At 41.1% G+C, this 21,511-nt stretch overlaps 1 protein-coding gene across 5 annotated transcripts in view; it reads right to left on the bottom strand.

The window, feature by feature from the left end:
- The window catches only part of cacnb4a (calcium channel, voltage-dependent, beta 4a subunit), a 205,855-nt gene extending 184,646 nt beyond the window's left edge, over positions 1–21,209 (bottom strand). For 3 of the 5 annotated variants that reach the window (XM_041201270.1, XM_041201271.1, XM_041201274.1), the window contains exon 1: positions 20,804–21,209. In XM_041201270.1, the coding sequence (XP_041057204.1) occupies positions 20,804–20,848 (45 nt within the window). In that variant the 5' untranslated portion in view covers positions 20,849–21,209. Of the gene's footprint in view, positions 1–19,496; positions 19,556–20,459; positions 20,525–20,803 lie in introns of those variants that run through there. The other 2 variants (XM_041201272.1, XM_041201273.1) reach the window with 2 other exon arrangements.
- Positions 21,210–21,511: the final 302 nt, after the last annotated feature.

Genomic DNA, 21,511 nt, shown 5'->3' with positions numbered 1-21,511 from the left:
TGCAAGTGAGTACAGAAATAGGAGGTTAAGGCAGATGAATACGTGGTTGGAAAGATGGTGCAGGAGGGAGGGCTTTAGATGCCTGGTGCACTGGGACTGGCTCTGGGGGAGATGGCACATGTACAAGCCAGATGGGTTGCACCTGAACAGAGTTGGGACTGAGTTCCTTGTGGGGCATTTTGCTAGTGCTGTTGAGAGGGTTTTAAACTAACCTGGCAGGGGTGTGGGAACAGGAGAGAATATTAGAGAATAATACCAAGGGTGCACAAATCACTGGGAGAGACAGATAGCGCTAGTATGGAAAATAGCAAGTTGATAGGTGTTGCCGGAATAAGGGAGAAAGTCATGAAGTCTAAATCAGGGTTACTTTGCATGTATATGAATGCACATAGTAATAAGATTGGGGAATTACAGGCAGACATTGCCCTGTGGAAGTATGATATTGTGGCGGTAACAGGGGCCTAGTTCAAGGAAGGGCCGAACTGGGTGTTAAATATTTCTGGGTACAATGTGTTCAAAAAAGACGGGGAATGAAGAAAAGGGGGAAGGGTGGCTGTATTGTTGAGGAGGGCATTTAAATGCTGGAGAAAGAGGATGTCCCAGAGGGTTCAAGGACAAAATCAATTTGGCTACAGTTAAGGAACCAAAAGGATGTAATTACAATACTCAGTGTAGTCCATAGGCCAACAAGAACGATGTAGAGGAACAAATCTTCAGGGAAATTACAGAGAGTTCAAACATTTTAGAATAGTTGTAATGGGGGACTTTACATTTCCACTGTCCCAGTCTACATTCGGCTAATTAAAGGTCTGAGGAGGAAAGAGTTCTGAGATTGGGTTCAGCAGAATTTTCTACAGCAATATGTGTCCAGTCCAACAAGAAAGGATGCACTGTTGGACGTTTTTCTTGGAAAAGAGGCGGGGCAAGTAGATCAAGTGTCAGTGGGGTAATATTTAGGAGACAGCGATCATTGTATCATAATGTTTAGGATAGTGGTAGAAGAGGACAATGTGCAATCCAGAGTAAGAATAATTAACTGGGGTAAAGCCAACTTCAATGGGGCAAGAATGGAGCTGGGCTGGATAGACTGGAACCAAAGGTTGGAGGGAAAAATTGTAGCTGAACACTGGGCTACCTTCAAAGAAGAAATGGTTCAGGCACAGTCAAAGTATATTCCCTCAAAAGGGAAAGGTAGGGCAAACAAATCCAGAGCTCGCTGGATGAAAAAGGAGATAGAAATTAAGATAAAGAAGAAAAAGTGTGCTTATGACAGGTGTAAGGTAGAAAATACAATTGAGAACCAAGCAGAATACAGACAGTTCAAAGGGGAGGTGAAAAAGCAAATAAGAGAAGCAAAGAGGGGCTATGAGAAAACACTGGCAGCCAACATAAAGGGGGATCCCAAAGTCTCCTACAGGCATATAAATAGTAAAAAGGGATTTACACATGGAGACTGGGGACATGGCTGAGGTGTTACAAATGAATACTTTGCATCTGTCTTTATCAAGGAAGCAGATGCTACTTACTTAGGCCATGGTGACAGAGGAGGAAACTCTGTCACAAGAAGGGTTCAAAGTTGATAAGGAAGGAGTGTGGGATAAACTGTCAGTACTTAAAGTTGACACGGCACTGGGACTGGATGAGGTGTATCCAAGGATATTGAGGGAAGTAAGAGTGGAAATTGCAGGGGCATTGGCCGTAATCTTACAGTCTTCCCTAGGCTCAGGATAAGTGGCAGAGGACTGGAGAATTGCAAACATTACACCCTTGATCAAAAAAGGTTATAAGGATAAGTCCAGCAATTACAGACCAGTCAACTTAACTTCAATGGTGGGGAAGCTTCTAGATGTTGATTAGAATGAGCCAGCATGCACTTCTAAAGGGGAAATCATGTTTACCTAACTTGCTGGAGTTTTTTTGAAGAGATAACAGAGACGGTTGATGAGGGCAATGCCATTGATATGGTGTAAACGGACTTTCAAAAGGCATTTGATACAGTGCCACACAATAGACTTGTGAGAAATGTTATAGACCATGGAATAAAAAATGGACAGTAGCAACGTGGATATAAAATTGGCTAAACAATAGGAAACAGAGGGTAAAGGTCAATGGATATTTGTCAGGCTGGAGGAAGGTTTGTAGTGGAGTTCCCCAGGGGTTGATATTGGGACCCTTGCTTTTCCTGATATATATTAATGATCTAGATTTTGATGTGCAGGGGCCAATTTCAATGTGTGTGGATGATATAAAACCTGGAAGCATTATAAATTGTGAGGAGGACAGTATAGAATTTCAAAAGGACATAGACAAGTTTGTGGATTGGGCAGATAGCTGGCAGGTGGAGATCAATGCAGAGAAGCGTGTGGTGATTCATTTTGGCATAAAGAACATGGAGAGACAATATAAATTAAAGGGTACAATTCTTAAGGGTGTGCAGGAGCAGAGGGACCTGGGTATATATGTGCATAGATCATAAAAGGTGGCAGGACATGTGGAGAGAGCAGTTAATAAAACATACAGTATCCTGGGCTTTATTAATGGCATCATAAGAGCAGGGAGGTTATGCTGAGCTAGTATAAGACACAAGTTAGACCTCAGCTGAAGTACTGTGTACTGTTCTGGGCACCACTATAGGAAGGGTGTGATCGCATTGGAGAGAGTGCAGAAGAGGTTCACAAGAATAGTTCCAGGAATGAGAAACTTCGCTTATGAAGATAGATTGGAGAGGCTGGACTATTATCCTTGGATAGGAGAAGACTAAGAGGAGACTTGATAGAGATGTTCAAAATCATGATGGGGCTGGATAAAGCAAATAGGGAGAAACTGTTCCTCCTCATGAATGGACCGAGAACAAGAGGACACCTCTTTAAAGTGATTTGCAAAAGAAGCAAATGTGATGTGAGGAAAAACTTTTTCACACAGTAAGTGGTTCGAGTCTAGAATGCACTGCCTGGAAGCATGGTGGAGGCAGGTTCAATCAAGGCATTCAGAGGGCATTAGATGAATATTTGAATAGAAACAATGTGCAAGGGTATGGGGAAAAAGCAGGAGAATAGCAATAAGTCATGATGCTCATTTGGGGAGCCGGTGCAGACACAATGGACCAAATGGCCTCTTTCTGCACCGTAACAAATCTGTGGCTCTGAGACACTTAATCATATGAACATACATATGTCTGCATGATTAAGTATCTCAGAAGTATGAAAACGAGGATGAACCTGCTCAAGATCAGAATCTAAAATCTCCTGGCCCTGAGTCCAGCACTTAGCTGGTTGATGTCCTTCAATTAGTGTTGGACTGCTGATAGTCAATATTTTGCAGGTACTTAAGTGCCTGAATATTGCAAGCAGACTAATCACAGCGAGATTTATCCTCCTTTTCATCCTTCTGAGATGCTTAATCATCACTTATGATGCATTGAGGAAACTAGAGATTGCAAGGAGCAGGGCTGCTTGCCAGGGTATTCCAATATCCTCTTGGAGCTTTGGGAATGGAAATGGGAATCAGAGTCGCATCCAACGGATAGGCCTGTAATGCCTCTCTAACACACTCCATGGGCTGAAATTTTCCGTCGGCGAGCAGGGGGGGGGGGCCCACTCACCAACGCGTAAAATGACGCAGGATGATGTTGGGCGGAACCCCGACATCATCCCGCCCCATTTAAATCTTCAGGAAGGCGGGGGCACAGCGAGATCAGCTGTCCTCCCGCCAACCTGTCAATGGCCAATTGAGGCCATTAACAGGATAATTAAAACAATTAAAGGACCTGTCCATCCAACCTTAAGGCTGGCAGGCAGGCCAGGAGCCCCAGCGGGTTTCTGATAGTACATGAAACCTCACCCAGCGGCGGGATGAGGTTTCATGTAGGTTTTAAAAAAGTTTATTAAAGTTTTTGTGAAAGTTATTAACATGTCCCATCTCGTGTGACATTGTCACATGAGGCGGACATGTTAATGATTTTTTTTATTTTTCTACTTTCAGAGTTTGAAAACCTTTCAGTGATCTCCCTGAGGCACCCGCTGGAGACTGGGTTGGGCCCGACAGGCAAAAAATTCAGCCCCATAAAACAAGTAAAATGGTCTAAATCCAGAAAGTTTGCTACTCACAATGTTAAGGTGCAGACTGATGGTGACATACCAACATTTTTTGGCATTTGCAAGGCCAATGGTACCGAGGCACAAATCGTTCATCAATTTGTTGGGATTTGGAACTCGTGGACTCTTCTAAATTGCAAATGGCTCATTTTCTTTTATGCACTAATAATGGCCCTGAATGTGCCATTTTTTTTTCCAGTAATTTCTGGGTCAGTGTGGCAAACCTTTTTGGTTTTGGTTTTAGTCTCATTTTCCCCATGTTTTTGCTATCCAGTAGCAGCTGTTCATCATTATGCCACTCACACCTCCTCTGGACACAGACTTCATTTCTTTACTTGTCCCATTACTCTTTGGTCCTTCACTGCCTTTTGTCATTTAACCTTTCCTTCCTTCCGGCCTATCACAGACCTTCTGCTTTGTACTTTTTCCACCCTAGCCCTCATCACTTGCTTAAAATCTATTACTTTTAAAACTTTTCCAAGTTCTAATGAAAGGTCACCGACCTGAAATGCGAACTCTGTTTCTCTCTCAACAGATGCTGCCTGACCAGCTTTTGTTGTTTTTCCTTCAGATTTCCAGGGACTGTTTTGTGGCGCAGTGGGCAGAGTCCTTGCCTCTGCGCCAGAAGCTCCAGGTTCAAGCCCCATACCAGGACCTGATGGGCAAGAAAGGTGCATTCATAACATGGTCAAACAGGTTGAGAATCAACTTGTAAATCCTTCCAATGCACCAATAGCAGGCAGTAAGAGTGGTGGGAGACTCCTGGTCAGCCACGTAATGGAAAAAAATTGGAGCCTCTGTCATAACTATCCATAGCTCCAGGCTACAACATGGATGGAAAAGTGTATGTTGCCACAGCAAGTTGGACTCCTTGAGGGGAGTGTGGGGGGAAGCAACATTGGCTCGATGGCCGGTGTGGTGCCAAAAGCACGGAGTTTGATTCACCATTCTGGCTGGGGTGGATATGGGACCTGCCTCCTTGCTGCACCCGTGATGGGGATCAAGATGCTGTGCGTCAGACCTGCCTTCAGACAGAGAACTGATGATGGTTTCAAATTTCCAACATCCGCAGGATTTTGCTTTTGAGTTCTGGCAAACCTTCAACGGCTCCATCTAGCAGAGCTCGCAGCGACCACGCCCATGCTGCAGTCATACTTTCAATCTAACAGAAACAGAAGCACTCAGTCGGGCACCTGGCAGATACATGTGCTAACTTCAGATTCTGAGTTTAACTTATTTACATTCTGTATTGGTGTACTGTGTACCTCCTATGCTGCACACCCACAAGCTCTAATATATACATATATACATATCTACAGTTGTTAAATTCTGAAATTCAGCAACAATAAAGAACTCTCCATTGGTTAGTTACAACTTGCTGCATTCTTACAGAGTTGATAACCTGCAGATCGAGTAGAATTGGAGTTAATGGGTTAATGCTTCCAATCAGTAACAAGCCCCTGACTCTCCAAAACACAAAGGTATCTGGGACTCCAAAAGTAGAACAAAAGACTGCTGATAGCTCATAATTCTCCTGTCATTCCAGCGCTGAAAGTGAAAGCATTTTGACTTCTGTGTTCATTTGCAGTGACAAACGCTATTAAGAGATTTCTGCACCCTGTGATGAAGTCACATATTGGCTAGGTCTTTGTTAAGTTTTCCCATTCAGTGCCTGAAAGAAGCAAAGCTGAGGTATGCAATATCTGACCAATGTTCCATTGATGCTGGTTTACAATTAGTTATTTCACTTACTGGGTCAGGCTAAATCGATGTCTAGTGATTTGTTAACTTGAGTTTTTTTGACACAACAATAGTTTATTCAATCAGAATTATTCAGTCAATACTTCCTAACCTAAGTGCAGTGACACAGCTTACACTGGTTTTGTAATATTCCTATTGCAATTTTGAAAGCATAATTGAAAACAGAAATGTTAGCCCTCTAGAGCTCAACACTTTCTTCCCAAAATATTGCAACTTAACACTGCAAAATCTCCAGTTATGCAGTCTTAGAACTATATTGAAGAAAGATAGTGCCCATAATGATCTCAGGAGATCACTGAGCACTTTACAGACTTGTAATGTCACTGCTGTAAAGTAGGGAATTGTAGCAGCCAATGTGTACAAATCGAGATCCCAGACACAGCAATGTAATGAGCTTTTACTGATGTTGGTTGGTTAGCTCAGTTGACTACATGACGAGAGCACAGGGCAGAGTAATGGCAACAATGCAACCTCAATCCCCATACCAGCTGAGGTAGTTCTTGGGCCTACCTCCTTGTTTTGTCCCATAGCGATATCATGGCATAAGCTATGATTATGCACCTTCGGACAATTAAGATGCTAGATGAAAAGAGAGGGTTTAATGTTAGAAGAGCAATAAATATCAGAATACCTGCATAACTGCTCCAGTGTTCTTTGAAAGTTGCTTTGGGGTCTTTTACATCCACCCTGGCAGGCAGAGGAAACCTCTGTCTATGTGTCATTTGAAAAACAGCACTTATAAAAGTGCAGAACTTCCTCAGTATTGTACTGAGGTATCAGCCCAGATCATAAACTCAAGGAATCCTGCAATGAGAAACTCACCTCCTGACTCCCCATCTACAAGGCACAAGTCAGGAGTATGATAGAATACTCCCCACTTACCTGGATGAGTGAGTTCCCACAACACTCAAGAAGCTTGACACCATCCAGAACAAAGCAGCCCACTTGATTGGCACCACATCTACGAACATTCACTCCCCCCACCACCAACGAACAGTAGCAGCAGTGTGTACCATCTACAAGATGCACTCCAGAAATTCACCAAGACCCCTTAGGCAGCACCTTTCAAATCCATGACTGCTACCGTTTAGAAAGACACAGGCAGCAGATACATGGGAACACCATCACCTGGAAGTTTCCCTCCAAGTCACTCACTGTCCTGACTTGGAAATATATCACCATTCCTTTACTGTTGCTGGGTCAAAACACTGGAACTCCCTAACACCACGGTGGGTGTACCTACGCCACAGGGACTGCTGAAGTTCAAGAAGGCAGCTCACCACCACCTTCTCAAGGGCAGTTAGAGATGGGCAATAAATGCAAGCCTAGCCAGAGACACCAGCAATCCATAAATGAATAAAAATAAATCTCTGGTTTATGGCTTGAACCCACAATCTCTGACTTAGCCAAAGCTGACAGCCTTTTCTTCTGCATCAAATTAACTGACAGTTATGTTTGTGTTGCATTCTGAGAATGTAAAAGCAGCCTTCGGCAATTATACATACTATAACTATAACTTTCCATGCAATTTACATTGTGGACACTGAACAGTGTGCCTAATTTAGGAAGCGTATAATCTTAGGAAATGGTCAAGAACATTTCCATTTAGCACCAAAGCCTTATAGGATAGTTTACACACCTCAATAAAACACTGATTTGTTAGACCCTCTATCACTTGTAGCTTTGTAACCATGGACCCTACACAGATAAACTATATATAAGTGAGTTGTGATACAATCTTCCATCCATGCATAATTCTACTCCATTATTACTGTAAAACCATCAAAATAGGCACTCTGGAGAAGCCCAGTGAATGCCATATTCTAAAGTTGAATGCATTTTTGCAGCTGACTATTAATGTTTTGGCTGATGTTAAAATGTTGGTACTTCAAACCTTCCCAGCAAATTTAGCAACTGAACTTTTCATTTTACGAAAACACATTAGAGGGTCTTCACCATTCCTTTACTACCCTGCAATACCACTGATTTCTTGATACAGATTGATACTTTTAAGGCAACTAGTTCTGAGGTTGAGTATCACTGCGATTTGCTCCTTGGAGAACTACACTCCACATTTCCTTTTGTACATACATTTTTCAAATTTTTATCAATAGAAATGCCATTGGACCAGTATTTGCAGCACTGGAACATAGGCTGGGAATTCTGCAGACAGTAACTCACCTCCTGACACCCCAAAACCTGACCACAAACGACAAGGCACAAGTCAGGAGTATGATGGAATACTCCCCACTTGCCCAGATGAATGCAGCTCCAACAACATTCGAGAAACTCAACACCATCCAGGACAAAGCAGCCTGCTTGATTGGCACCCCATCCACTATCTTCAACATCTATTCCCTCCAACACCAATGCACAGTGGCAGCAATGTATACCATGTCCAAGATGCACTGCAACAACTTCAATAGCACCTTCAAACTTGCAACCACTACCACCTAGAAGGATAAGGGCAACAGATGCATGGGAACACCACCACCTGCAAGTTCCCCACTAAGTCACTTACCATCCCGTCTTAGAACTATATCACCGTTGTTTCACTGTTGGTGGGTCAAAATCCTAGAACTCCCTCCCTAACAGCTGTGTGGGTGTTCCTATAACACATGGACTGTGACAGTTCAAGAAGGTAGCTCACCACCACCTTCTTAAGAGCAATTAGGGTTAGGCAATAAATGTTGGCCTAGGCAGCAAAGCCCACATTCCATGAACAAATAAAAAAAAGTGCTGCTGCAATTATATAGGGTTTTGCTGAAACCACACCTGGTGTATTATGTCCAGTTTTGGTCTCCTTACCTAAGGAATGATATATTTGTCTTACAGGGTGTGAAAGAAAGTTTCCATAGATTGATTCCTGAAATGAGAGGAGAGATTGAGTAGAATGGGTCTATATTCTCTGGTGTTTAGAAGAATGACAAGTAATCTTACTGAAACTTAAAAAATTCTGAGATGGCTTGACATAATAGATCCTTAGAGGCTGTTTCCCACAGCTGGAGAGTCCATGACTAGGAGGCCCAATCTCAGGATATGGGGTCAGTAATTTAGGACTGATGTGAGGAGAGATTTCTTCACCTTAGAGGATCATAAATCTTCAGAACTCTTTACTTGCAAGGGCATGGATACCCAGGCATCAAGTATATTTAAAACTGAGACCAATAGATTCTTGGACACTAAGGGAAGTAAGGGATATGGGGATAATGCAGGAGGGAGGAGTTGAGGTAGAAGATCAGTCTATACCTGACTGAATGGCAGAGTAGGCTTATGGGGCCACAGACCTATTCCTGCTCCTTTTCCTATGTTCTTACATTACGTGAAGATTTCTTTTCAAAGAGAAAAAAAGCATTTTGTTCTGAGCATGGAACAAATGAAGTACCTAAAATATATTCATGTACTTTGATGAAAATTAAAGCAATGAAGTTTTACAAAAATAATTAACTCCTTGAGTATCCTTCGTACACTGGACATTCAATTTTATATTATTTCACCGGTTAGCTTTGGGTGGGGGGTGGGACAGTGTGACAGTGGCATAGTTATGTCAGTGGAGTAGTCAGTTAGAGGCCCAGGCTAACGCTCTGGGGACATGGGTTCAAATCCATCCATGGCAGCTGCTGGAATTTAAATTCAATTAATAAAATCTGGAATTGAAAGCTCGTCTCAGTAACAGTGACCATGAAACTATTGTCGATTATCTGGTTCACTAATGTTATTTAGGGAAAGAAATCTGCTACCTGTGAGCATATGGACACAAATCTTTGAAGGTGACAAGTTAATATAAGGCTGTTAAAAAGTATATGAGATCCTTAGCTTTATAAACAGAGACTTAAGAGTACAAAGCAAGGAAGTTATGCTAAACTTTTATAAAACTCTGCTAAGACCTCAGATGAAATACTGTGTCCAATTCTGGGTACCACACTTTCAGAAGGATATCTAGACCTTGTAAAGAATGCATAGGAAATTTATTAGAATGGTACTAGGGATGAGGGGCTTCAGTTATCTGGAGAGACTAGAGAAACTGGGATTGTGCCCCTTGGAGCAGAAAAGATTGAAGAGGAGATTCAATACAGGAACTTTGATAAAGTAAATAAGGAGAAACTGGCAGCAGGATATATAACCAGCAGAAACAGATTTAAGGTGATTAACAAAAGAACCAAGGAGGAGAAGAGTTTTTTTTTATATGCATCAAGTTGTTATGTTCTGGAATGTACTGCAAAATGGCAGTGGAAGCAGATCAATAGTACCATTCAAAAGGGAATTGGATTTATACTTGAAGACAAAAAAAATTAAAGGGCTATGAGGAAAGAACATGGGAGTGTGACTAATTGGATAGTTCTATCCAAAATGTAGCACAAGAGCGATGGGTTAAATAGCCTCCTTCTATGCTCCATGGTTCTGTGAAAAGTAGATCTCAATTAGCTGCCAAATATAACCCTGTAATTACATCAGTCTTATATGAACATCACAAGCTTTAATACTTTTCATTTCATCTCACTTCTATAAATCGGGCAAGTGTCAGTGCAGAAACACAGCTTCATAAACTGAACCAAAAGCTCTCGTGCAGGCAAAACAATACAATCTGCAATAAATGACAGACAGCAAACCAATTATCAAGACTTGCATTCAGATAAGGCTCATAAGTGACACATGGGTGATGTTATGAGAACTTTGATCACAGCTTGTAACTCCATCATTGGTATCGATTATTCTTGGGGCCAGCTGAGGCTTTGCTGGTAGACAGATCTACTATTAGTAGCAGCAAAAGTTAATCAAGAGCTCTTTAGCAAATGTATAAGCAAGAGTGGATGGTGATTGAAGCATCCTCCTTGAAAGTATAGCACCAGTGTCGATATTTTGCATCACTCACTTTCCCAAGAATTTGTGTTCTGTTTACAAAGTATACAAAATTCAACTTTTGGTGTAATTCACTTAAGTAATTCCTAGATATGAAATCTGATGTTGAATATGGGCCTTGGTTTGCCTCACATAGAGCATAGTACAGTAAATTCACAGCCAGAAATAGATTATATAATTGGTCCTAAGGACCAATAACTTAAAAAAAAACGAACTCGAACTGCCAGTGAATGACTTAAGGGATCACATGGGCAGGATTTCAGTTTTAAGATTTTAACTGTAACAAATGAACTAAAAGCAACAATGTTTAAATACTTTACGCAGGTGTACTCTAAACTACAGAAAAGTTTCCCTACTTAACTTATAAGAACAACCAAAATCCCCCACCACGGTTATACTAAAGTAGTCCCTTAAGTAGTCAATATTCACCCAGAGCCAATTCAAAGTGATTTTGAGCTTTTTTTTCCTTTTCCAGCTAGATTATTTATAATCCCCAAACTGACTTTCACAATGAGGGTTACCCTGGAGATCCCTCCTTATGGCCAAAGCTTGGCGCATCTTCCAGCTTTATTTAAACCCTCATGACCTTGGTGTCCTCAATCTGAGCACAAGCTCCCACCCACATTGTGCGTGGTGAACAAAGATTTGCCTTTATCTCACAGCTTCTTGCAGGCTGACTCTGTCTGTGAGGATCAGTGATACTTCTAAGAACACCTGCAACACAATCCTACAATGGCATCTTATGGACTCTTCCCATTCTCAAAGTCCATCTCCACGGCATCATGAATCACATGTGCCTTCTTTCCAGGTAGAAATGCTAATTCACTATCCTTTATACCCCTAACTCCATTCTATCTTGAAATTAAATGGATAAAGTAAAGCCATTCACAAAGCCTGTCTTCCCTATCACCTCCCTGGGACTTGGAGACTAAGGGCAGGAATTTATGTGGCAGCGAGCAGGAGCGGGACCCATTTGCTGACGCGCGGTGACGTTGGGGGGAACTCCCGACGTCACCGCGCCCCGTTTAACTTTTCAGGAAGGCGGGGGTGCAGCGAAATCAGCTGCGCGGCCGCCGACCTGTCAATGTCCAATTAAGTAATTGTCCAGAGGCAATCATAAAAAAAAACGGATAGCAAGTCTGCTGTATGTGCCTGAAAGAAAGACCAGGGCAGTGCAAGATGCTGTGAACTGGACCAACTCAGCTGATGTTTTCTACCTATTCAGAAAACCCAAGCTTACCTGCGTTGTGAGCAGCCATTGCTGAACAAGCACCCACTTTGGACATGGCAGCTTCAGCATATCAGAATGTAAGAAGCCACATGATCCCAGGATTTGCATGTTGAAGTGGTAGCATTTACATTTTAAAAATTAAACTTCTGCACTCCAGCACAGCAAGGGGGCTATTGGTGCTGACACAATAAACCCAAATAAAAAGGATTCACAGCTGTCAGGATCACGGAGGTGATAGCAAACATAATTTTGCACATTGAAAAGACAGTGCCAATTTATTTTAACATGTGCAATATCTTTTGGGTGCAATTATACCTGCAGTATTTACACTGGAATTATTCCCAAGGCAAAGTAAATTGATATTTTTTGAGTGGCACTAAACATAGCATTTTACTAACATTAGTAAGTTAAACTAAATTAATCTTCCCTATATTTTGTATTAATATTTAGGTTTTAGGCTGAGGAAAAACTGGAGGTGACGTGGCACTGGGAGCTTAAGAGCTGTTTCCTCGCTGGCCGAAAGCCTGATTTTCCTTTTAAAATTAAAACCGATTCGTATCTAAACATTTTTACTTACGTTGCGATCGTACATTGTGGCACAATGACGTTTCCCCATCCCCAAAAATATAGGATTAATGGGGGGATGATATCCAAGCTGATGTGTCACTCAGATGAATTTAAAATGTTGCCCACACTTAAAATTCTATAAATATTTCCCTGTCATCGCCATCTCCGTAGTGGCACAATGCAAAATGTCTAATTGGAGAGTGGCACAGAAATACATTGTGTACTGGCTAAATACCATTTGAGTCGCAGATTATTCTTGCACTCAAAAGGTGCCCACTGTTGATAATCTTAACAAAGCAGTGTTTTTACAAGTACTTTTATACAATTCTCAGAGCAAGAAGTCGCCTGATGATAGGGTTCAGATCCATTATATTAAAACAGAAAGGCCTTGCTATAACAGTATATCAGCTTGCATGCTGGAAGTCAGATGCAGGGCTGATTCTATTATTACTTGCCAGCGTGGGTGCCGATGCCTGTGTCTCGAAGAGCCTTGAGGCACTGTTAAGTGCATTGTACAGAGCAGTGCAGAAAACACTGCTTCTCGCTGCCAAATAAGCGTTAAAAAATATTAATAAGAGGCTTTCAAATTGGTGCAATGGAATTGTAGAAGGACCCCCCCTCCCACCGGGAGGAATTGGTCATGCATCTCAAATGCTGAGGCCCCATCTTATTTACAATTTTTTAAAAATGCAGAAAATGTGAAAAGTAAAATTCAAAATAGCATTTTTGCTATTTCTCATTAGCTTCAAGAAGAAAGAATGGGTCTCGAAATGTAATCTTTTTCAAAAGACGTGTCACCACTCTGAATGTGGCATGGATGGGGTTGTCTCCATGCAAAGGATTAAAGTTGATTCAGCAGTTCCTGGCAAAACATCAGTTCTGACTGTGTCCTCCCTTTCATGGCACCCTATAAAACAGAAGTGTCACAGCATGTGGGGCAAAGAGAACACAGCAAGCTGATTTATTTATACAGTCGTACCATGTAATCCAAGGCAAACATAATTTCACCGCAATGCAAATTAGCCCTTAAAGCATTACTTTCCAGATCAGAAAATGCTCGTTCGAATCTCGGCCTCGATGCAGATACCATTGCCGAGTAAGTTATTGCAACTTTGAACAGAGCAACTATATGAAATAAAATCAATTTTATTAACTTAATGGTGGCACACTGCCAAATCTACCATACTTTTTTTTTCTCCCTTCAGTTCTCCTTTTCCCAAACCCCTCCCTCATCCTAACCTCTGAAGCTCAACAATGATCACCAACAGGTCATTTCCCAGGAGGAAAAAACAGTAAAAACTGGGAAGTAAGAATACTGGTCCGAACTGGACTTGCATACCTTAAAATGCAACACCATTAAAAACTGAGAAATAAGAGCACTGGACCGAACTGTTTTTCCCTTCTGGGTTGGCACACAACAATTTACACTTATAAAACACCTCTACTGCAGTAATTATTCCAAGGCACCCCACAGAGTCAGGAAAGATAGAAAAGCAGCAAGAGAAGAAGGGCAAGAGAGTGTGATGGAAGGCTTCATGGCCAAAATCAATCCTGTCATCAACTGATGAGCAGATTAATGTCTTCCAACAGAGCTTATTGGATGGCGATTAGGAGCTGATTCTCCATTCCTTAACTCAATGTCACATACATTTATATCATGAGCAAGCAGTTAAAATGTCTCACAAAGATGAAGACAATTCAATATGAGCGCCTGTGGGATACTGACAAGTGTTAGAGATCGACCCTGTGGAATATAAAAACATTTAAAGAGGTACTTCGAGAAAAGCCTGTTTAATTGGTCCAGAGATTCTTTTCTTTCCAGGTGCTAAAGCAGCAAACTCAATGAAATGTTGCTTTCTTCAGTGTTTTTTATAGCTGTTACCACAAAGTTAGATTTTTCTGTGTAGATGTTTTGACACAGCTAGTTGGCAGGCTCACATCCCTTAGGGAATGGCACTGGCTACAAGCTATTACTAATGGCGATGGGATGATAGTCTTTGGTTATACTGTTAAAGGCCATTAGAAAAAGATGAACTAAAGATGCCTTCTCTTACGTACTTTAAGTAATATTTGCAAACTGTGCTGATCCCTTTCTCTGGCCCTTACACTAACTATTTGTCACAAAATGCAAAGGGGGATGAGAACTGTCCAAATATTCTTCGCAAACAGAGCAGGATTAATTAAAATAACTGGATAGCACAAGCTGAGTATATTTTGGGACTGAATAAAATGCAGGATCGGGTGATTTGCTCTCTGGCTGGCCCCTAGAAGCTGTTCTGTGGTAATGTCCCGTTGGTGCTGACATATGCATGGGTTTTCTTTGCATATTAGCTTTGGCTCAGTGATAGCACTTGTGTCCCTGAATCACAAGATCATGGTTTCCAAACCGACTCAAGAAACTTGAGTGTATAACCTAGGCTGATACTTCAGTATCCTAATGAGGGAGTGCTGCACTGTTGGAGGTACTGTCTTTTGGATGAGATGTTAAAACGATACTCTTATACACCCTTACATAAATCATCCTGTTGCGCTTTTTGAAGAGGAGCAGGGGAATTATTGTGGCCTCTTGGTCAAAATTTACCCCTGAGCCAACATCGCTAAAACAGATTATTTGGTCATTTATCTCATTATTATTGGTGTGCACAATTTGGTTGCTGCAAGTTTCCACGTTACAGTCATTCACTTCAAAAAGGACTTCACTGCCTATGAACCTTTTTGGAGGTCTTGAGGTCACAAAAAGTGCTATATAAATGCTAGTTTTTCTTTTCTCAACTGCAAAGCTCTGGTTACAAAGGGAATTCAGTGTTGAAAACCATTTGCTATTGAAAATCGTTATTTTTCACCTGGCACCAGGGTTCAAGCCTAATCTAGACATCCAATTTAACATTTCAGTCAGACGTCAATTAGAAGTTCAAAGTGGAGTGAATTTGAACCTTCTCAATCTGCATCTCCAGTAAACTACTGGTGTTCAACTATCTCTGTGGGGGCTCCTGCTCAAATAATGATGCATTCCAAGTGGCTCTTGACTGTGACATGTCAGCCGTAGATCTGTCAGTAGCACTATTGAATTTCTGAGTCAGGATGTTGAGGGTTCAAGTGCTAGTTCAGGACTTGAGCACAAAATTCTAGGCTGACATTGTAGAGCAGTGCTGAAGCAGGGCTACATTACTGGAGGTGCCATCTTTCTGCTGAGATATTAAACTGAGGCCCTGTCTGTGCTCTCTGGTGAATATAAAGGATCCCACAGCATTATTTTTAAGGAGAGCAGAGTATTATCCCTGGTATCCTGGCCATTATTTATCCCTCAATCAACATCACAAAAACAGATTGGTTTGCCACTATCGCGTTGCTGTTTGTGGGAGCTTGCTGTGCACAAATTTGCTACCATGCTTCCTGCATTACAACAGCAACTACACTTCAATGTGGATTTCATTGGCTGTAACCGAAGCACTTCTGGATGTTCTGAGGTCACTAAATACACTATATAAACGCAGGTCTTTTATTAATATTAACTCTTGAAAGGAGATGCCAGGAGCCCAAAGGAAAACAATGCTATCACCACGTGTGATTTGTTAGTATGAAGCAACAAGAATAACATGCAAATATACTAATACAGAGATACATGCAATAATGAGTTGTCTGATGACCTCAGGGACGTAAGTTGGCAACCTATACATAAGCCAAGCTCACAGCAAGAATCTGCATTCACATTCACCACAACTGTCATTAGTTCTCAGTGAAACTGTGAGGCAGCTTGACCAAAATTACATAAAATTGCAGAGTATTTACAGCACAGAAACATTCCATTTGACCCAAATGGTCTGTGCTGGTGCTTATGTCCACATAGGCCTCCTCCCACCCCTACTTTATTTAACCATACCTGCATATCCTTCTATTTCTTTTTCCCTCATATAGTTATCTGGCTTCCCCTTAAAGGCATCTGTGCCTTTCACCACAACGACTCCATATGATAGCAAGTTCCACATTTTATCTTATCTACCCAGAGTGGTTAAATATCACAATGGTGAATTAAATGGTGCTAAAATTGGAAAGCTGTAAACAATTCATGTTGCCTCCAGTGATCAAGACAAACAATTGCTGAATTGGTAAGGTCACAAAATTACATTCAGTATAATTCAGCGCACCCAGGGGATTTGTTCCCATACTCTTCCTGCTTCCTTGCAAAGCAGGTATTTAGTCAATCAGGCCTTGTGACTGTTAATGTATTAATAGCTAATGACGTGTAGCAAGCATTATGGCATTAAATAAATAACTTAAAGATATTACCACAAAAATTATATGCACTTGGTTCCAAAATCCCTGCGCAGTTCAGTTTGAAGCCCAAACTGGTATCTGTTGGAGTACAGAGTTCGATTTGTTTGCCAGAGAGGATAACACTTTGGCAAATCATTAAGATAATATAAAGTGAAAATTGTATTGAGCCTGTCTCGTTCTCGTCTTGAATTGAGATATCATGATTTGGCTAGAAGCAAAGTTGAGAAAAATAACTGATTCCTTATAGTAACCACACCACTATACCCCACCGCCCCCCTCCCACCCCCAACCCACCCTTTGTTAAGTAAGTTATCACCTTGTTTAAAACTCAGCAATGTCATGATTGAGGTAATGAAAAGAGTGTTGGATACTTACTTGGGAGTTAAGAGTATATAAGCAATATGGAAAAAAAAGTCAGCGTTTAGGTTGAAAAATTTGCATTTGCATGGTTGACAAAATGGCACAAGTTCAATGGATAATTGCTTCCCTTCTCATCCTAAAAACAACTATTACTCATAGCCAATATTTTCCATTCCTTTCTGGCATTCTTTTCACCTCTACCAGTGTCATGCTCTAAAGCGAAACTCTACACCCTCAAAGATGTCAATTTGGGCTTCAAACTGTATTGCACAGACATTTTGGAGCCAAGTGCATATAATCATTGTGATAATATCCAGAAAATATTTATTTAATACCATAATGCTGCATGCATTTGGTTATTGATACCATTAACAATCACTGGGTCTAGTGCATTTATTGATCCAAAGAATGCCATACAGAGATTCAGAAAATAACACAGGAAATGATTAGTTTCTGCCAACTAAACTGTTCTGACATCAGCTCATGAGACCCGCAAAGCCATAAGGGTTAATGGGTTCCATTATCTCATTTATCAATGCTTTGTTTTTTGACACGAGTTCTTCTTTGTGTATCCAGGAAAGAAAGTTATGCTAAACATTTACAAATCACTGGTTAGGGTTCAGCTTCAGTACTGCATCCAATTCTGGGCACCAAACTTCACAGAGGATGTCAAAGATTTGGAGAGGGTGCTGAGGGTCAAAGATTTGGAGAGGGTGCTGAGGACATTTACCAGAATAATAGATGGGAAGAGGAACTTCAGTTATGTGCAGAGACTAAAGAAGCTTGTTCTCCTTTCAGCAGAGATGATTAAGGGGCGATTTAATGGAGGTATTCAAAATTATGGGGTGGCGGTGGGTGAGTTTGATGAATTAAATAAGGAGCGGCTGTTTTCATTTGTAGGAGGGTTGGTAACAAGAGAACACAAATTTGAGGTAACTGGCAGAAGAACCATGAGGGACATAAGGAATTAATTTTGCAGCTCATTCTTAGGATCTAGAATTCACCACTTAACCAGGTGGTGGAAGCAAATGCAATGATGACTTTGAAAGGGGAAGTGCAGATATACATGAAAAAGGAAAAAAATTGCAAGGCCGTGTGGAAAGAGCAAAGGAGTAGAACTAATTGGACAGGTCTTTCAAAAAGCTGGCACAAGCATAATGGATTGAATGGCCATCAGGATGCTCTCAGGCATTCTAGTTTGCTACAGAAATTTACATTGTGAATAAACCATTTGTTTACAGAACTTTTGAATTATAAAAGTTTATAGCACAAATTGAGACTATTTGGACCATTACATCTATGATGGCTCTTTGCTAGAGAACCTCGATGTCTTGCTCTCTCCCCATGGACCTGCAATGTTTCTTTTCTAATATTGATCCAATTCTCCTCTTAACAATGCAGTGGTTTCTGCCACAACAACTGCTTATGGCTAAGCATCCCATGTTCCAAAAACTTTTCTACTAAAATAGTTTCTCTCAATAACTTTGCCAACCAATCAAAAAAAATCTCACAGCACTTCACATGAAGTGCAGAGATTGCTGTTGTGTAGGTAAACTTGCTTGTCCTTAAAATTTAGCACCGAGCCCAGCCCGACACTTCAGTGCAGTACGGAGGGAGTGCTGCACTGTTGGAGGTGTCACATCTGAGAGATGATGTTAAATCGAGGCCCTGACTTCCCTCTCAGATGGATGTAAAAATAACCCCATGGCCGAATTTGAAGGGAAGAGGAGGTCTTCCTGTTGTCCTGGCCAACTTTCTTCCCTCAAGTAACACCTAAAACAAACGATCTCAGTACTGTTTGTGCAGCCTTGTTGTACACCCACTGGTTGCCATATTGCCTAAAACAGAGCTACACTTCAAAAAAAGAAACTTGATTGGCTATAAAGTGCCTCATCCCAAGGTTGTGAAAGGCACAATATAAATGCAAGTCTTCTTTTCTTATCCAACATGACAGTTTCCATCAATCTGTCATGCTCTTTTGAATAGTTTTATCTTTGCACGAGTTTCAGCCCGAGAATAATGTTAAAAGGGTATGGTTGGTTTGCAGTCACATTATATAATGCAAACAATATAGGCTATTGATGTTATAAGCAACCGTCCCATTACCCTCATCGGGCAGCAATACTCATTGAACTAAGAGCTAACATTTACTTTTGCTTTTAACTTCTACTCCAAATTTTCTAAAGTTCAGTAAAATTAATTTTAGGCACATTTAACAGCAAAGATATATGCTGGTTGATGCAAGAAAACAGTTGAGATCTCTCCCTAATCCAATGGTTTGCTTCAAGGTAGCACCATGCATGGCACAAGAGAAAATATTCAAAGCGCCAATGTTGCTCGTTACTCACTTGCGTCATTAAGATTGATAACGATTAAGAGGATCGAATGTCAATCAAAGGATGAGCTCCTAAAACAAGTTCCAAAGATATCAAAATAATAACATCTGTAACAGAAGTTAGTCATATAACATTATCTTCATTCTAACATTTGGAACATACAGCAAACTCTGATAATACTAGCAATCTTTCAGGGTCACTCTTCATTAGAGAACTGATGTAAAATATCCTTGCTATCACGTGCAATTTGCATAGCTCCCAAAATAGTGTTCGCAGTGGGGAGTAACTGCTGTTAAAAGCAGCCATTATGAGATTATGTGGAAACGACTTTAAACCTCAATATTGTACATTGCTTTCAGTCAAGGCTAAAAGATGTGAAAGGTGCATTGTGGTTCCAAACAATTAGCCAATTTAAAACAAGGCAAGAGAAAGCTACAGTCTATTGAGAAAAGAAAAAGTAATGGATTGTCTTGGCACATAATTCACTTGAGCAAAAGATTCATCAACATAAAGCAGGCATCATAAACACTGTCCCTAACGATATAGATCTATTTGATCCTAGCCTTTCACATCAACTGTATCTCAAAAGTAGCTAACAGCAAATGTAATCTATCACTAAAAGCACAGCTTTATCACCAGTTCAGTATTGCCATTCATTCTGCTCTAATTCAAATACCACAGTTTACCATACAAAATGGCCAAAGTATATTAGGATCCAGCTGTGTAAAATTATGTTAACAAAGCAAGAGGCATCCTCCATACTTGTGCTACAAGCAATATTCTTCCAGAGCGCAGTGCTCTGCCGTCCATTGAGCAACACACAAACACGCATACACTTCTCGAGGGACAGTCTGGATTTTAACTTTGGATTTTGAATTGGTTAGATAAGTGGACACTTTAAATAATAAAAAGGAAATCAAAACATTTTCACTTTGGCTCTGTGCATGCAAGCTAAGTCTGTTATTTTTCTCTCACTCCAGACGCTGTGCTAATAGTTGTCAGGTGGGGGTTGTTAAGGCTTGACAGAGAGAAGACACTATCCATTGCTGTTGCTTTCTGCTATTGCTGCTAAGAGACGGAGAGACTAGATTTGCTGGTGACTACAGCCCAGTCAGGCCTCCAGTCGCCTCATAGATCGACAGTATTGTTGGCTGCTTTAATGGAGGATTATTGCAGGTGTCACTGAATTAAAAGGAATCTCTAGTGGTGACAGAATTAGCAACCAGTGTTTTTTTTTAAATGTCCTGCTCTGTGTGCTGCTCAATAGACTTTTCCAATCCCTTCGCTCTTCCCAGTTCACTCGCACAACATATACTCACCGCCTCCGAGTCATCGAATCCATGCAGGTACAGATTGTCGTACATGGAGCTCTGATAAACCAGCACTGCTGATAAACACCACGGAATATAAATATGTCAGTCCGGCTGCAAATGGAAAGCCAGGAGGCCCAGGATCCCAGTGCCTGCTGATGTCTGTTACAGAGATGCGTAGCCCAGTCAAGAAGCAGAGAGAGAGAGAGAGAGAGAGAGACGCTGTTCATTCACATCATGGAGAGCAGGTTATCCCCAGAGGCTGCTCAGACCTGGCATTTCTCTGCCTTTCAACTACAGAATAAAAAGCATCCTCTCCTCATCAGGTCCTGATGACACGGCCAGAAGGGAACTCTGTGATTGGCTGAGCTAGACTCCAGTTAGCTGAGAACAGCCTTTGTTCCTCTAGTCTGTAGATGAGGAGCCGATGGCAAGGGGGAGAAAGCTTCTTCACCTCCTCAAGAGATTTGATAAATTTCTTCTGCATTAGATAAGCAAGTTATTTTTAGCCATTTGTACAGGGACGTCCATGTTCAGCCAGTTACATATATTCAATTTCGTATCCTTATTTTGACATTATCACCAGAAGATGTGCAATTAATCTGCCTCTATGTTTTCATGGAAATTACATGCAGAACACGCCTATTGGATATTCCTATTGGTAGGCCAACTGAAGCATGTAAGCATTTCTATTATTTCAGCTAATTTCACACTTAG

This window comes from Carcharodon carcharias, chromosome 12, assembly GCF_017639515.1.
Source record: "Carcharodon carcharias isolate sCarCar2 chromosome 12, sCarCar2.pri, whole genome shotgun sequence".
NCBI lineage: Eukaryota > Metazoa > Chordata > Chondrichthyes > Lamniformes > Lamnidae > Carcharodon > Carcharodon carcharias.
The sequence above is the reverse complement of the archived record's forward strand: the minus strand, read 5'-3'. Positions and strand labels throughout refer to the sequence as shown.